The following is a 16,312-nucleotide window of genomic DNA, read 5'->3' on the forward strand; positions in this document are numbered from 1 at the left end:
GAGATCTAATGCTGCTAGGTACAGGTTTTCCATGGTATGTGTGGCAGAAACGTATACAATGTCCTGTCCATTTTGAAATAGTCTGAAGGAAATGGCTTTTCCTTGTGCTCCTGCAGCATATGCTACCAATAATTGCTCAGATTTTCTGAAAGCTTTGGTTTTGTCCAAGTAGAAGCGTAACTGCCTGTGAATGTCCAAAGAGTGCAGTAGTCTCTCCCCTTTATTCTGTGGTTTAGGATAAAAAGTTGGCAGGTGAATAGTTTGGTTTAGAGCCACACTGGATACCACCTTTGGCATAAAAGTAGGGTTAGTTCTTAAAGACACCCTGCCCTGGTGGAAAATGAAGAAAGGTTCCACTGCCATTAGTGCCTGTAATTCTGAAACTCTTCGTGCTGATGTTATTGCCAGGAGCAGAGCAGTTTTCCAAGAGATATATTTTAATTCTGCTGTGTTGGCTGGCTCAAAAGGAGGTAAAGTTAGCTTCTCCAAAACAAAGTTGAGGTCCCAAGTTTGAGTAGGTGCTCTACGGGGTGGTCTTATGTTTTTAGCCCCTCTGAGGTACTGTTTTAACAGAGGATTAGAGAAAATTGGTGGATCCATGTTGTAATGAGCAGAGATGGCAGAGGCGTGGATCTTGATGGATGAGAAGGAGAGTCCTTTGTCCAGCATCTCAGTTAAGTATTGTAGTATCTGAGGAATGTTTGGGACTAGAGAGTCAAGGCTGTGAGAGCTTGGTTCCAGGCACAGAATCTCTTCCATTTATCCAAATAGGCTTTCCTGGTACTACGCCTTCTGGCCTCCAGAATCACATCCATAACAGCTTTGGAGAGAGGCATTGCTTGCTTGACTAAGGAATCTTCCATGCAGCTAGGTTTAAGGTCTTTAGTTGGCTGTGTAGTATTTGTTTGTTGTGCTGAGTCAGCAGATGTGGGATTTGAGGCAAAATCCAGGGTGGTTCTTGTGCTAAGCTCCTTAAGATTGGGTACAAGTGCTGGTGTGGCCAGTCTGGTGCAAACAGGATCATCTTTGGCTCTTCCTGCCTGGCTTTTATGAGTACCTTTGGCAGGAGAGGTAGTGGTGGGAAAGCGTATACTTGTAGGTTCTCCCAGCTGAATGAGAGGGCATCCACTTTCCATGCTTGTGAATGGTAACTCCTTGTGCAGAATTTTTGTAGCTGGTAGTTTATTGGGGATGCAAACAGATCTATGTCCGGGCTCCACCATTTCTGTGTTATCATTCTGAATATTTGTGGATTCAACTCCCATTCGTGGGGATCCATGATGTTTCTGCCTAAGTCGTCTGCCAGTGTGTTTTTCTCTCCTGGCAGGAATTGTGCTTGCAGATGAACTTGAAGGTTTATAGTTGTGTTCTACAAGGTCATAACTTGTCTGCATAGGAGGTAGGAGTGAGTGCCCCCTTGCTTGTTTATGTACCACATAACTGTGGTGTTGTCTGTCTTTAGTAGTAGTGGTCCTGGATGCAGCAGGTCCTTGAAAGCTATAAGCACATTTTGTACAGCTAGCATATCTCTGTTTGATTGATGTGAAGATGCCTTTGTTCTGCGGGCCACGTGCCCTGAATACATTTGCCTGCCATGTATGCTCCCCCAGGCGTAATCCGATGCATCTGTTGTCAGTGTTTGCCTGGCTGTGGGTTGTGTAAAAGGCTGTCCCTTGTTGAGGTGACAAGCTTGAGCCTACCATTGAAACTCCTGTTGAAGGCAAAGGATTAGTGGTATAACTGTTTCCAAACTTTGACAGTGTTGAGACCATACATTCTTTAGGTACCACTGTTGTTTCCTCATATGCAGTCTGGCATATGGAATTAGTAGCATGCAGGATGCCATGTAACCCAAGGCCTGCAGAATTTTTCTTGCAGGGAGTTGGGTCTTTGTTGCCATCAATTGAAAGTATGAGTGAGTTGTCCTTGTTTATCTGGCATGAGATAAGCCCATCTGGGCCAATGTGTTCAAGCTGGCACCCAGGAATATAATCTCTTGTGAGGGCACTAGTTTTGATTTCTTTTCATTTACTGTGTACCCCAGACAACTTAATAACTTTTTTACAAACGTCAGATGCTTTAGAAGAATGTCCTTGCTCTCTGCTTGAATCAGGCAGTTGTCCAGGTACGGATAAATTTGAATTCCTTCTGTCTGCAAAATGCAATTACTGGTGCCAGGCACTTTGTGAAGACCCTGGGCACAGTAAATAAGCCAACGGGCAGTGCAGAGAATTGATAGTGCATTGAACCAGCTATGAATCTGAGGTATCTTCTGCAGTTTTGTCTGATAGGGACATGCACGTATGCCTCTTTGAGGTCCAAAGTCACGAGCCAAGCTTTCTTGCCCAGCATGGGAAGAAGCTGCTGTAATGTCAACATTTTGAATTTTGGAACATCCAGGTAAGTGTTTAGAGATGAAAGATCCAGAATGGGCCTCCAGGCTTTGTCCTTTCTGGGTACCAGAAAGAGTCTTGAGTAAAATCCTTGTCCTTGCTCCTGTGATGGTACCTTTTGAATAGCTCTCATATCCATGAGTGCTGTAATTTGTTTTTGAGCCTCTGCCCATTGATTTGGTGGCAGATTTGGCATTCCTTTTAACCTTGGCAGAGTGTGAAAGTGGAACCTGTCACCTTGAAATACAATGTTGAGAACCCATTTGTCTTTGGTGATCATTTGCCAATTGTGGTAGAAGAGTGCCAGTTTTCCTCCCAAGGGGGCTGCCAAGAAGGATTTGTTTGGCAGCTGTAGTGGGAAGTCATTGGAGCTGCTTTTTATATGGTTGGGACCTGTCTTCCCCTTCTTTCTGGCCTGATGCAACCCATTGTCGAGGCCTGTAAGGACCTTGTGTTTGACCTCTACACCTCTTGGACGTCTGTATCTTCCCCTTTGAGGTCTGTCTGTAATTGGAAAGGACCAATTCTTAGTTGGCCAGTTTCTGCTAAATCTAGGAGGCTGAACCTGTAAGAAATCCTTCATCGTTTGCATAGATTTTGCCTTATCCTCCATTTTGTTTAATACCCCTTCTGCCTTAACTCCAAATAACACATCCTGCTGCAAAAGTGCATCCAATAATTTTGCTTTAACATGATCTGGTAACGTATGTTCTTTTAACCAAGCATGTCTTCTAATGACAGAGCCTGTAACAGCTGCTCTGCAGGAGGCCTCTAGAGAATCAAAACCACATTGCAAAGTATGCTTTCCCACTTGTTCAGCTGCATGCAATAAATCCTGCATTTCTTTAAAATTAGGAGGATCTGATTCTGGAAGCATTTTTTGTTTTAACTGAGACAGTAAACATTGCTGATATTTTAGCATGTGAAACTGGCAATTTAAGGCTCTCATTGCTAAAGTTGCAGACATATATACTTTCTTTCCCCATCTGTCTAATGCTCTGGAATCTCTGTCAGAGGGAACTGGATTCTTGGCTGATGAGGCCTTAACTCCTTTGGGTCCCTGAGAAATAGTTTCAGGGTCAGCTACAGGGCTTTTATACAGAAATTTATATGAGTCAGGGACTCTGTAGTATCTGTCAGGTTTAACAGGGGCTGGAGGTAAGGTATCGGGATTTAAGCTTGATTCAGTACACACATCATCCACAATATCTAACACTGGTGGAATAGCAAGGGGTCTGTGTTGAGGTAATAAAAGGAAGTCTCTGAGCCTTTTCTTGGATTCTGAGTAATCCTGGCCTTCCCAGTGGAAATGCTCCCTCATGGTATGTAGGGTTTCCCCAAAGGAGTAGTCCTCAGGCAGTGAGGCTGATGGAATTGATTCCTCAGCATCAGAATCCTCATAAGGGGGTAAAGAGTATCCTAGGTCTGAGGATGAATCAGAAGAGATGGACACCTGGTCGGATGAGTCATAGTCTGCATCCTGTCTAGGCCTTTTATCAGGAGGGGGATGGGATCCCCTGATCAGAGTGATTAGATCTTCGGCCATTTTGAGCATTTGTTTCTTAGGCATGGAGGCCTGTCCTGGAGAATGCTGTATTTGTTTCTTTGACTTTAAAGGAGGCTTAGACTTAGCTGAGGGTTTAATGCTTAACTGAGTAGGTCTGAAGACACCCTCTGTAGCTGTGGGTTGCTCAGCTACTCTGGATCCCTCTGAAAGGTTAGTCTCGGAAGGCTGAAGAACTTGTGTGTCCAAAGGCCCAGCCACCTCCACGTGGGAGTCAGAGGCGGCTTGTGGTTCTACAGAAGCGGTTGTCAGGGACTGCGAAGGTGCCTCGCTGAAAACCGGAGAACCGGCAACTGGCCTAGAAGAGGCTTCGTTGTCAGTTTTGGGCCTCAGATGCCTATCTTTGTCTTCGCGCTTTTTGTGTATTCCAGTCGTCGGAAGTTCTGACGGCATGGTATAATTGAATTTTCTACCAAAATAATGTCGGGCAAAATCAAACCGACATTTAATAGGGTGCTTGTTAAACCTAGCACAAAACTGACAACCAGTGACGTCGTGGTCAGGCACTAGGCATGGGATACAATAGGAATGGAAATCCTTATGAGGTATTTGCTTCCCACAAGAAATACAGTTATTAACTTTTACTGACATCGGTCTGAGGCAAGAAAAGTTTCAACGGGTACTTAGCTTTGTAGAAGACTTCAGTTCTGGATTCGAAATGAAAATCTCAGGAGACGGCCGACCGGCACTTGCGAACTGCTTTTGCTTCAGGCACCGCGCGGCAAGAAAGACTGAAGAAAATGGCGTCAGCTGCATCTTATATACCCCTGTCGCACTGACGTCAGGGAGGAGGTGACAGCAACCAACGCCGGACCAAGACTTTGGAACTCAGGCCGACTGGGGAACCGCCTGACTGCAGGATAACCCAAGTGTAATGACTGCAGCAGTGTAACACGATGAACATCCAACTGATACTGCCAACATCCTGGCAGACAGCTTCAGTGCTAACTTTACCCCCCTCTCACCACCTAAAGGGCCCATCTCTATACAGGAAGAATGCAGAGTCCCTGTAATCACAACTACGCAGGTAAAAAGCTGCACTCTCTAAAGCAAAAAACACAGCAACCATGGGACCAGACAACATCCCAGGCTGCGTTTTACACGAACTTCAGAACGAACTGGCTCCCCACCTAAGCACCATGTTCAGTCATAGCCTTACATCAGGCTTTGCACCCACTGAATGGTGCACAGCAACAGTTATCCCACTCCACAAAGGGGGAGCCACCACTGATCCCGGGAACCATCGTCCTATTAGCCTGACGAGCCTAGTCTGTAAGGCCATGGAGCGTATCATCATGGAACTCAAACACCTCCAAACTCTGGACCCCACCAAGTTCGGGTTTGTGAAAGGCAGATCATGGCTCCTGAACCTGACTGACTTCTTTGAGGCAGTCACCAAAGCTGTAGACGAGGGTAAGGTGGTTCACACAGCCTATCTTGACATCGCCAAGGCTTTTGACACCAGCCCCCATTCTGGAATTATAGATAAACTCATTAAACTAGGTATAAATCCTTACGTCACAAGATGGGTTGCCAAATGGCTCAATGACAGAACCCACACCGTAAAAGTTGCAGACTCCAAATCTGACTTCAAACCAGTGACAAGTGGAGTACCACAGAGTTCAGTCCTGGGACCTCTCCTGTTTGATATCTACTTCTCTGAAGTACAGGCTAACACAGATGGCCTTTGGCTAATGAAGTTCGCAGATGACTGCAAACTAGGAGCCATAGTGAAGTCCTCAAATGATGTGGACATCCTACAGAAGGGCCTCATTGAGACAGATGCCTGGTGTCAGAGCCATGGCCTCAAGCTCAATGCCAAAAAGTGCACTGTCATCCCCTTTGGTAAAAACTCTGTACACATGAACTACCACATAGGCGGCAGTTTACTTAACGCCGAATGTGTGATAAGAGACCTTGGGAGCCAGAAGGACAGTAGTCTTTCCTTTGATAATCACATCGCCACAGTAGTCAGGAAATCCTTCTATGTGGCACACCTCATCACAAAAGGGTTCTCATCCAGGAAAAAAGAGGCCATTGCTCCCCTCTACTCGACACTCATTAGACCCATTATAGAGTACAATGCCCTTTTTGGAATGTACCTCACAAGATATCCGTAGCAGCTGGAAAGGCCACAGAAGTACCTCACAAAGAGGATTACTGGTCTCAAACAGATGCCCTGCACTGACAGTCTCAAAAAACTCCAGCTTTACTCCATAGCATATCGCCTGCTCCAAGGTGATCTCTGCCTAACATAAAAAGCTATGTCAAACCCAGAGCTGTTGGACATGCTGCACCTTAAGAAATACCAGTCCCTCCAAGCTACATGCTCTAGGGACCTAAACCTTGTCACCACAATAAACAGGACATGCTGGAGGGACAGATTCCTGTCCAAGAGACTTCCCATACTCTGGAACAAGCTACCCATCTATGTCAAGCAAAGTTCCTCATTAGTACTCCAAGAAAAATCTTGATGAGTGGATGGAAAATAGGAAATACACCCCGGGGATCACTTCTGTGGCTCTGCTCGACAGGGGCACAGGAAAATAACTTTCTTGGGTAGCACAAGCCAGGAAACCTTTCTTGCTAGGCTTACTTCGGCCCTTGGGCCAGTAGCCTAGTACCTACCTTTGAACCTATATATATATATATATATATATATATATATATATATATATATATAGGTCTACTTCGGTAGACTGACATTTTACTTACCCGACACCCTACACAAAAGCACCGACAACTACAGAAAACAGACATCCAAAACACCGACTTCGCAAGCGAGGTAAGTCACTGTTCCTTACCCCTCGCGGTAGCGCAATCTCGGAGTAAGTATATTTAGTTAAGGGTGTGTGGGGGGTTTAGTTTAATTTTGTTAATTGTTTTTGTTCGGGATGGCCAAGCCATCTAACGAAGTAGACCCATATATATATATATATATATATATATATATATATGTGTGTGTGTGTTTGTTTGTGTGCACGTTTGTATATTTGTTAATGGAAAGTTTTAATTAGCACTAATTAGATTTTTTGATGGATTGATTTGTTCTATATTAAGTGGAATCTCCTAATAGGTTTTATTCTGAAGAAGTCTGTTGATGAAAGTGCCAAATAAAAGTTGTTGCATGCTAATTCTGGTGGATTTCTTGCTGGTCGGTCCATATGTGGTTTTTGTTCTTGTTTATTTACATGTGTCTGATTAATTCTTCTCCACTGCCTGATTCAATTCTTCAGAATCTGGTTTCTCCCACCTGTGGTTCCCCTCCAGTGATAACACACTTACTTGGAGAATGTTTTAGCTGGCCTGCAGGGAATCCTTTACTTCTAAGAAAGGGTGCTATGAAATGAAATAGCAATGTTTAACACGTTTAACTAGAGGCACACTGAAACACACAGGGTACCTGCTCCAAAAAGCTTTAGTTCTTGTTCTGGTTTGGTTAGCACTGCCAGATTTAGTGGAGTTCCTTTGAGTTTTACATGTAAATAAACTCCAACTCACTGGACAATACCGGAGAAAGTTTTTTATTTCCTACTTATAAGGTCTCAACAGTACTGTTTGAATACAATACAGTGCATTTAATCACTGGCTGCTAGATAAATTCAAATGTATGGATGTTTTCTCTAGGCCTTGACTGGTCTGGCTCTGGGGGCAAAGAATATCCTGAAAGGGAAACAGAAGCCTTCTGAAGTACTTTCTTTAGCAAAGAGGGAGTAATCAAAGGTTTGGAGAAAAGAATTGGTAAACAAGGAAGGGACTTACACAGCCATAGGCCTAGTAGCATCTTTTAAATGAGTAGCCTGAAACATCAGTAGGGTTTCTCCAAAATGCACTTCTAGCCTTCATGGAATCTCCCTCTTGAAACTGCAAAACAAAATTCTCGCTGGTTGTTGAACCAGGGCCTGCAATGGTGAGGCCAATATTAGTGTCACTAATTTTTAAGGTAGACAAAAACAATGTGAAAAAGTCAGACTTCAGGGTGTTTTACAACTAGCTTAGAAACTGCCAGAAGCTGGAAATGTCAAAGGGGAAGACCCTGTAATACATGTGGTACATAACTTCAAATGCTAATGTGCTACCTGTATGAAGCTGCATGTCATGTGGTATTGTATGTATTTTAGAATTCCATCTGATTAAAGACCTCATGGAGGTTAAAACACATAGTCAGTGTTCTGTGCTGTGTACATACCATTCTGACAAACTCACAGGAATCACAGTCCCAACATCCGAGGTAGCAGGCAAGGGGCAGCCACATCTTAACTTATTTGAAGCTTTTTTACCTGAAGATATCTCATGCTGCTTGCGCTTCCATTTTTTTTTGTATTTTCCTGCATAAAAATAGCATACTAATCCTTATGTTCATGGGTAGACTTCAGTTATGTTTTTGAAGTTTCTTACACTTTCCTCTGCAAGCAAGATTTAAACCTTTGGCCTTCCTACAGGAACTGCTAGACCATAAAGCATATTCTAGGCCAAGACAAAATAAGAAGTTAGTGTGGTAATCCTCTAACTATATGCCTATCACAAGCACAAATTTACAGCTTAGAAGGAGCAGGCATAACCTTCCAGCAGCTGGGGATGTAACAGTGACAATTTCTTGCAGAAAAAAAATGGTGTAAAAATGTGATTTTTTTTTTTTTTGTCTTGCAGAGATAGCCACAAGACCATGTTTTTGAAGGTGAGAAGAACTAAAGATAGAACACATCAATGTTGTCTTAATGGAAGCCTTTAGGCCACCTATGTGAATAATAATGTTGATGAAAGACTAACAATAGCAATTGCTGGGATGATGACAGCACTGGGAAAAATGGCTAGACCAACACCGCAGCAGGTAAGAAAACCCAAATGCAATGACTTGCAGTTAGAGACCTTTCTCAAAGAAGACTGCATGTTGTTTTTGATTTTCTTGAAACAAGTTTGTATGCCACATATGTATTAATCTGAAATCGCTGTTTTAAGATTAACCCTGTGAAGACAGATTCTGACCATTTGATACCTACAGGTCTTTTCCTAGTTCCTTAGTCTGTCTCCCATTATTTATACTGGATATCAGTGTACGTAAAGTGTGTGGATTCCTGGAGATAAACTTAATGATCAGCATCTATCAAGGGACCAGGTGATAGCTACTATTAAATTATCCCATTAACATACTTACATCATCTCCATGGAGATAAACACTTTATAAGACCTCTCTATAACTTTGTATGCTTTGGTTTCCTCACAAACGGGCCACTGCAACTCCATCTACACAGAATTTCTGATGTAGACTGAAGTGCCTTCAGTGGGTGAAAATCCCTGCAGCTAGCCCATCTCTCTGTGGTCTAAATTGCATGTTGCTCTGACATCTACTTATTAGGTACTAGTTCTTACCTACAGATCCCAACATGATTTGGGGTTTTTTCTTTCCTTAAAGAGCTGTACATGTCCTATTCAGCCCTCTACCTCCTTGTGATCAGCTGATAAGAGGCTGATAAATCATTCCCAGGATAAGCCTGGAACTTTCTTGTTAAGTCAAACAAGTACTATTCCTATGAAGTTCACTGCCTTGTCAGCCTCGGGAAATCACCTCTATAGGTAGCTTTAAAAAGGTCTATGAAAATGTACCTTTTCCACAAACCCTGCTTAAGTGTACCGTCCCCATGTGTAGTTTCCCCATTGTGACTGCCCACTACTAAGCCACACCAATTTGTGTCCAAGGCTAGCATATTCTCCATTTAGGAAAACAGTTGGTCAGTAAAAGCTATCATAAAGGCTGTCTGAGCACTGTAGTGTGTGTCTGTACTGATCCTGGCAATGAGATTATACACTCATTATGTCTAATTCCCCTCCCCTGGATGGCAGATGGACAAGCTGTATCACAGCAGGGACCACAATACCCTCCCCAGTGTGGATGTACATTCCTATGCACTCACAATGAGAGCTACCAGTGAAGCAGCTGAGTGGCCAAACTTGCACCCTTGAGAATACTGACTGTGATAACAGACAGCTCTGGACTGTCCCCTCCCCTCTCAGGAGGGGTAAACCCATTGTCCCAGTCTGCTTCATGTGCATTTGCATTACTAATTGATATAAGGTTGCCCGAGTCATAGTCAGTGCCTTACTCCTCCACACCACCAGAGTTGTTACAAACCCTGCTTAAGTTTATGCGACTCAGTACACTTCAAGAAAATGTACTGTATTTACATAAATTTGTTCTTATTATGTACTTTACATGGTTTTATACTGTAATGTGCCTAGAACCAGGAGAATAAAAGATCAACTGATTAACTGACATACTGACTTCCCTTGCTTTAATTTTATAAGACGTTTATGGTTTTTAATAAGAAGGGAAGAGATCCTTTCCTATGACATGCCAAAGTTAAACCTCACCTTAATGGAAGTATCCAGAATGGCTGGCAAAACTATACAACTTAGCTTTATGTGTTCTTATAGGTTCATAGGTAGGTACTAGACTATTGGCCCTAGGGCCAATATAAGCCTAGCCAAAAAGGCACCCTGGCTTTCGCCACCCAAGAAAATTATTTTCCTGTGCCCCTGTCGAGCAGAGCCACAGAAGTGATCTCCGGGGTGAATTTCCTACTTCCCATCCAATCATCAAGATTTTTCTTGAAGAGTGTTAATGAGGAGCTCTGTTTGACATAGATAGGTAGTCTGTTCCAGAGTATGGGAAGTCTCTGGGATAGGAATCTATCCCTCCAGCATGTTCTGTTTATTGTGGTTTAGGTCCCTACAGTGTGTGGCTCGGAGGGATTGGGATTTCTTTAAGTGGAGCATGTCCAACAGCTCTGGGTTTGACATAGCTTTCTATGTTAGGCAGAGATCGCCTCTGAGTAGGCGATATGTGAAGGAGTAAAGCTGGAGTTTTTTGAGACGGTCAGCGTAGGGCATCTGTTTGAGGCCAGTAATCCTCTTTGTGAGGTATTTCTGTGGCCTTTCCAGTTCTTGTAGATGTCTTGTGAGGTACATACCAAAAGGGGCGTTGTACTCTAGAATGGGTCTAATAAGTGATGAGTACAGGGGAACAATGACCTCTTTTTTCTGGATGACAAACCTTTTGTGATGAAGTGTGCCACATAGAAGGATTTTCTGACCACTGTGGTGATGTGATTATCAAAGGAGAGACTACTGTCCACCTGTGTCCCTAGGTCTCTTATCACACTTTCGGTGTTAAGTAGACTACCACCTATGTGGTAGTTCATGGGTACAGAGTTTTTACCAAAGGGGATGACAATGCATTTTTTGGCATTGAGCTTGAGGCCATGGCTTTGACACCAGGCATCTGTCTCAGTGAGGCCCTTTTGTAGGATGCTCACATCCTTAGGAGTTTCGATTATGGCTCCTAGCTTGCAGTCATCTACATACTTCGTCAGCCAAAGACCTTCTGTGTTGGCCTGTACTTCAGAGAAGTAGATACCAAACAGGATAGGACCCAGGACTGAACCCTGTGGTACTCCACCTGTCACTGGTTTGAAGTCGGATTTGGAGTCTGCTACTTTCACAGTGTGGGTTCTGTCAGTGAGCCAGTTGGCAACCCATCTTGTGACATAGGGATTTATACCTAGTTTAGTGAGTTTATCTAGAATTCCAGAGTGGGGGAAAGTCTTGGCGTGATCTAGATAGGCTGTGTGAATCACCTTAACCTCATCTACGGCTTTGGTGACTGCTTCAAAGAAGTCTATCAGGTTTAGGAAACATGATTTGCCTTTTACAAACCCAAACTGGGTGGGGTCCAAAGTCTAGAGATTACCAATGTCTTTGTTTATGAGTTCCATGATGATACATTCCATGGCCTTGCAGACCAGGCTCGTCAGGCTAATGGGGCAGCAGTTCCCGGGGTCTGTCTGGCGTGGTTATCTGTGGAGTGGGATAACCGTCACGGTGCGCCATTCAGTGGGCACAAAGCCTGAGGTGAGGCTTCATTTGAATATGGTGCTTAGGTAGGGTGCCAGCTCGTTCTGTAGTTCATGTAGAACGCAGTCTGGGATATTGTCAGGTCCCATGGATGCTGTGTTCTTGGCTTTGGAGAGTATGTTTTTTTACCTGTGCAGCCGTGATTACAGGAACTTTGCATTCTTCCGGTATAGAGATGGGCCCTCTAGGGATCCTTGTCACTGCAGACACTTAGAAGTAAAGCAATGACTAGATTATGGATTTTCTGAGCTCATTTCTTGCTACAATCCAGCATCAGTGGATCTTTGCTCACCCCCTCCCCCAGGCTATGCTGCTACACCTCTGCTCCTGGAAAAAAAAACTGCCTTCCAGTGGATAAGTTGAGGAAGCTAATAAAAGTAATTCAAGGAAATGTCTCAGTGGCCCAATTTTATAAAGTAAACTTCCAGCTATTTTTCCTTTTTGTGTCTTACCCCCACCCTCACAGGTAGCAAACAATGCACAAAGCCTGCAATACTGGACCAAGTGCAAGCATGATCTTTTCACACAGCCATGCCACAACTTGAGTGCTGTGCACTTCTTGGCAAGCATAGTACTTATCTTTTAAAATGAGCTAAACAATCAGCTAGCAGCCAGGTGTCATGTGATCTGCAGGGCAAAGACTCCAACAACTTCAGAATGGGTGAAAGAGTATGACTGCCAAGTCTCATAACTCCCAATCCAGATCCTTTAGTGCCTGGGCTCACTGCTCAAATATAGGTCACTGGGGTTGCAGTCAAAGCTCTAGCCTTCTACAGAACAGAGTTGTCAAATTTTGAAAGTACCTACAGAAAGCATCTCACTCACTGTATTTAAGAAGTGTAGACAATTTCTTCAAGGCTTGGGCTATTACAGAAAGCTGGATCCACATTATACAGGACAAATTATTTTATAACAGGCCCAAGATGGCAGACAAATAAACCCTTTCAACAGATTAGTCCATGGTTTTGGGCTCTGGTGGACAGAGTATCAAAGGGTGTTGGGAGATATGCTGAAAACAGGAAATAGCAAAGAAAGTACTTGTGGAATGCATGTACAAAAGGGAAGGCATTACAGGGGTGGTCTATATAAACATTCATCTGGGTCCTGAAGGACCCAACTCTATGCATTTCAAAACAGCAAAAACATCTTTTAGAAAAGGCTCAAAATTAAGAAAACTCTCAATATTCTCTTCTTTCTTTTCTAAGCAAATGTTGCAATATTTCAGAGGGAAAGAAAATGAAGGAAAAGACAACAGAGAACAGATTACATGAGTCTTGGGCTTCTCCAAAGGAGGGCTCTTCTGGAGATGAGCTAGTAGAGAGCAACATTTATTACCTCCATCCACTTCAAGTTCAGGGACTTCAATACCCTTGAACTCAGCAACGGCTTAATTATTAGATTAACAAACATCCAACGACTATCACTCCAAGATCAGGCACCTATCAGGCTTTCATGCGGGGGGGGGGGGGCATAGATGACTAACAAAATGATATGACTTCCAGTGCTTACAGAAATATCTGAGGTTACCTAATGATACTAAATTTCACTGCTGTACTCTCGAACAAAATATGCAATTCTCTACCATATGGTGAACAAGATATCACAGTTCTGCATAGGGATGGTGAAGGGCAAGGGTCAAGTACTAAGTGTAGAAGAACATGCAGGAGTTGTGTTAATCATCCTTAATAAATAGCTAACCACTTATTGGGAAGTGAAGGAAGCTGATCATAAAAGGCACAGATTCCAACTCATAACACTTGTCCTAGGACTCAAGTATCAAACCACCGAATGCCTGTGGAGTAGATGCTTCCTCTTGCATACAATGTGAGGAAGCAGCGTCACCCTAGGTCTCAGTCCCAACAACAGGAACTGGAAAGGCACCCTTCAAATCCATCCACTGGATGTTTATCAATGAGATGTCAGAGGCTCTTTGTTAAAGGACAATGTTTTTGTATGAAAGGTGGATTTTGGCACAAAATCAGTCCTGGACTTGATCTTTGGATCTGAATCTCATCTTCTGCCTTTTGTGCTCCTGATTAGGAATGCAAGACAGTTCTTCCGAGTGTGACTCCCTCTGTGCTCCTGGGTACTATGGTTGACGAAAGCCTTGAGCCCTCTTCAATGCCTCTAAGCCACTCCACACGTAACAACTGTTGAAACGATATATTTGACTTCAAATCAGTTTCTTTGATGGCCCTGACATCCAAACTGATGATTAGAGGCAATCTCAGAATGTTTATGCTACTAAGTAATGAATATAGAAACAGTACAATGAAGCATTTTAGAAGATGTGAACATAGTGGCTACAAAGCATTGTGAACTCTAGGTATATAGATGTCCCTTAACTCTCATGCTGAGACGACATGACAGAGTAAAAGTTGGTACTGTGCACCTTAAGCCCTGGGGACTGAAATTTAAAGATCATGAAAGAACACAAGAAGGATGCAGCCCAAGAGCTCAATCCACTGCAGAACACCCAAAGTGAGATCAAATACCATCTTCCACTATGGTACAAAATACTGCCTACTGACAATATTCATGGATACACAGGAATTATGAAAAGCAGACACCATTTCTGTTGCCTACTAAAATAAATTAACTGATACTATGGATAACAGCTGCTGCACTTGTCAGACAAAATACAAGCCTATCAGATCATAAATAAGCTAATAATTGCAGGAAAGCTGGGTGTCAGTGAAATCCTGTGTTTTGTAGCAGTGGTGGAGAAAATTGAGGTGTTCTAAATAAAAGTGCAGTATAGAAGCAAAGGAGCAAAAATGAAGGAATACCACTGCAACAAACAAACAGGATTATTTATCAGTTGTGTGTGGATAATTCAGATACTGCAAACAGAATATTTAAAAATGCCACATGAGCTTATTATAAAGCAGGGTCAAATATATCATAAGGGCAACCTTAAAGCACTAACACCAGAATCCTGAATTTCTTCGTTGATAAATAAAATATCTGAGTAGTGACCTGCTTAATAAACCAAAATAAGGGGAATAAGAAACAATTTTTTAAAAAGACCGAATGTTTGCCAGTTTACTTACAATGTTATGCTGTGCTGCTGTTTTATCACGTTCTCGAGCTGTTTCAAGTGAAGCTATTTGAGTTTCTAGTTGGTTAACTCTTTCTGTGGATTGGTGCCGGGCTGCTGCTATCTGCTGCCGCAGGTCATGACTCTCCACCTCAAAATCTGCCTGCTTCGAAATAAAAAAGTCATTGTTTTTTTTTTATTTAACATTCAATACAATTTTTAAAAGAATAAAGATTTTAACTGGAATCATCCATCACAGCTGAATAGCAAACTATGTTTTGGACTATAACTGCCAAAGTCTGTGAATAAGCAGTAAAGGTTCACCCAACCTAACTAGTCTCTCTCTCTCTCTCTTTTTACTCTGAATTTTGAGGAAATTATTTAAATATATTCAAGGATAAATAGAGACAAATATTGCAATGGCAATACTCTTCAATTCAGAGATACAATAAAGTTGCATTAATCAACATCTCATTAGTGTCTCATTATGTCTTTGAATGGAACACTGAACTGCTGAAGCTAACCTTGCTAATGTTGCCCCTACCAGCACTTGCATCTTCAAACATACATACATTTAAACACAATGATGCTGACACCAATGCCTCTTACGCACAACATGCACATCCAACTGCAATTATGACGCTACTGGCATGTGCATGTGGAACATACACAAGCAGATAGCTTCAGAGTACTTACCCACTGTGGCACTAACCGCCTTGATCCTTCCACTGAAATGAAAGGGCGTACACCCTGACTGAAGTTGTTCACTTCTTTGCACTAGATCTCAACTGACACACCTATGAGCAACCATTCACCACAGACAAGCTCCTTATCACTCTTTCTACCTTCCTTAGTGTATCTACCCAAGTGCAAATGGTTAACAATTTCCTTTTATTTGTTAAACTGGTAAATTGCTTGCTACTAAAACCATTTTGCTGCATTCAGGGTCAAAGGCAAACACAGCAGAACATATAGCAACTTACATCATCATCATTACAACAAATACATGCCTTTTTGTTAACACTTTAATCACTTAAAATACAGAAAAACATACATTTTAGAAGAGAAAACAAACCACATTACCCTTTTTCCATTTACATACATTAGACATCACATATCTTTGTTTTTCCTTGCAACTATCATCAGTCCAACATTACATAAACTATTGAAAGACTGCCTTCCCTCAAACCTCACTCCTCCTCCTGAACATTATTTTACATGTAGTGGTCCCACAATTTCCACTTATTTCTATGCAATGTGGTGTTTCCCCTTTGTAAAGATCCTTCTTCCAGTTCTTTTATCTCTTCTATAACACTCAGTACTTCATATACAGTTGGTTTAGACTACCATTTTCTAGTAATTTCATCTTAGGTAGCCTAAAGAATTAAACTTAATAAGGCCTTA

At 42.5% G+C, this 16,312-nt stretch overlaps 1 protein-coding gene across 1 annotated transcript in view; it reads right to left on the reverse strand.

Moving 5' to 3' along the window:
* Positions 1-16,312, reverse strand: part of GOLGA1 (golgin A1) — a 2,378,923-nt gene that overhangs the window by 685,965 nt on the left and 1,676,646 nt on the right. Inside the window, exon 17 of the mRNA XM_044058132.1 lies at positions 14,922-15,074. Within this exon, the coding sequence (XP_043914067.1) occupies positions 14,922-15,074 (153 nt within the window). The remainder of the gene's footprint in view (positions 1-14,921; positions 15,075-16,312) is intronic.

Source organism: Protopterus annectens, chromosome 16.part0 (assembly GCF_019279795.1).
Source record: "Protopterus annectens isolate FY-2018-M chromosome 16.part0, PAN1.0, whole genome shotgun sequence".
In the NCBI taxonomy this organism is placed as follows: Eukaryota; Metazoa; Chordata; order Ceratodontiformes; family Protopteridae; genus Protopterus; species Protopterus annectens.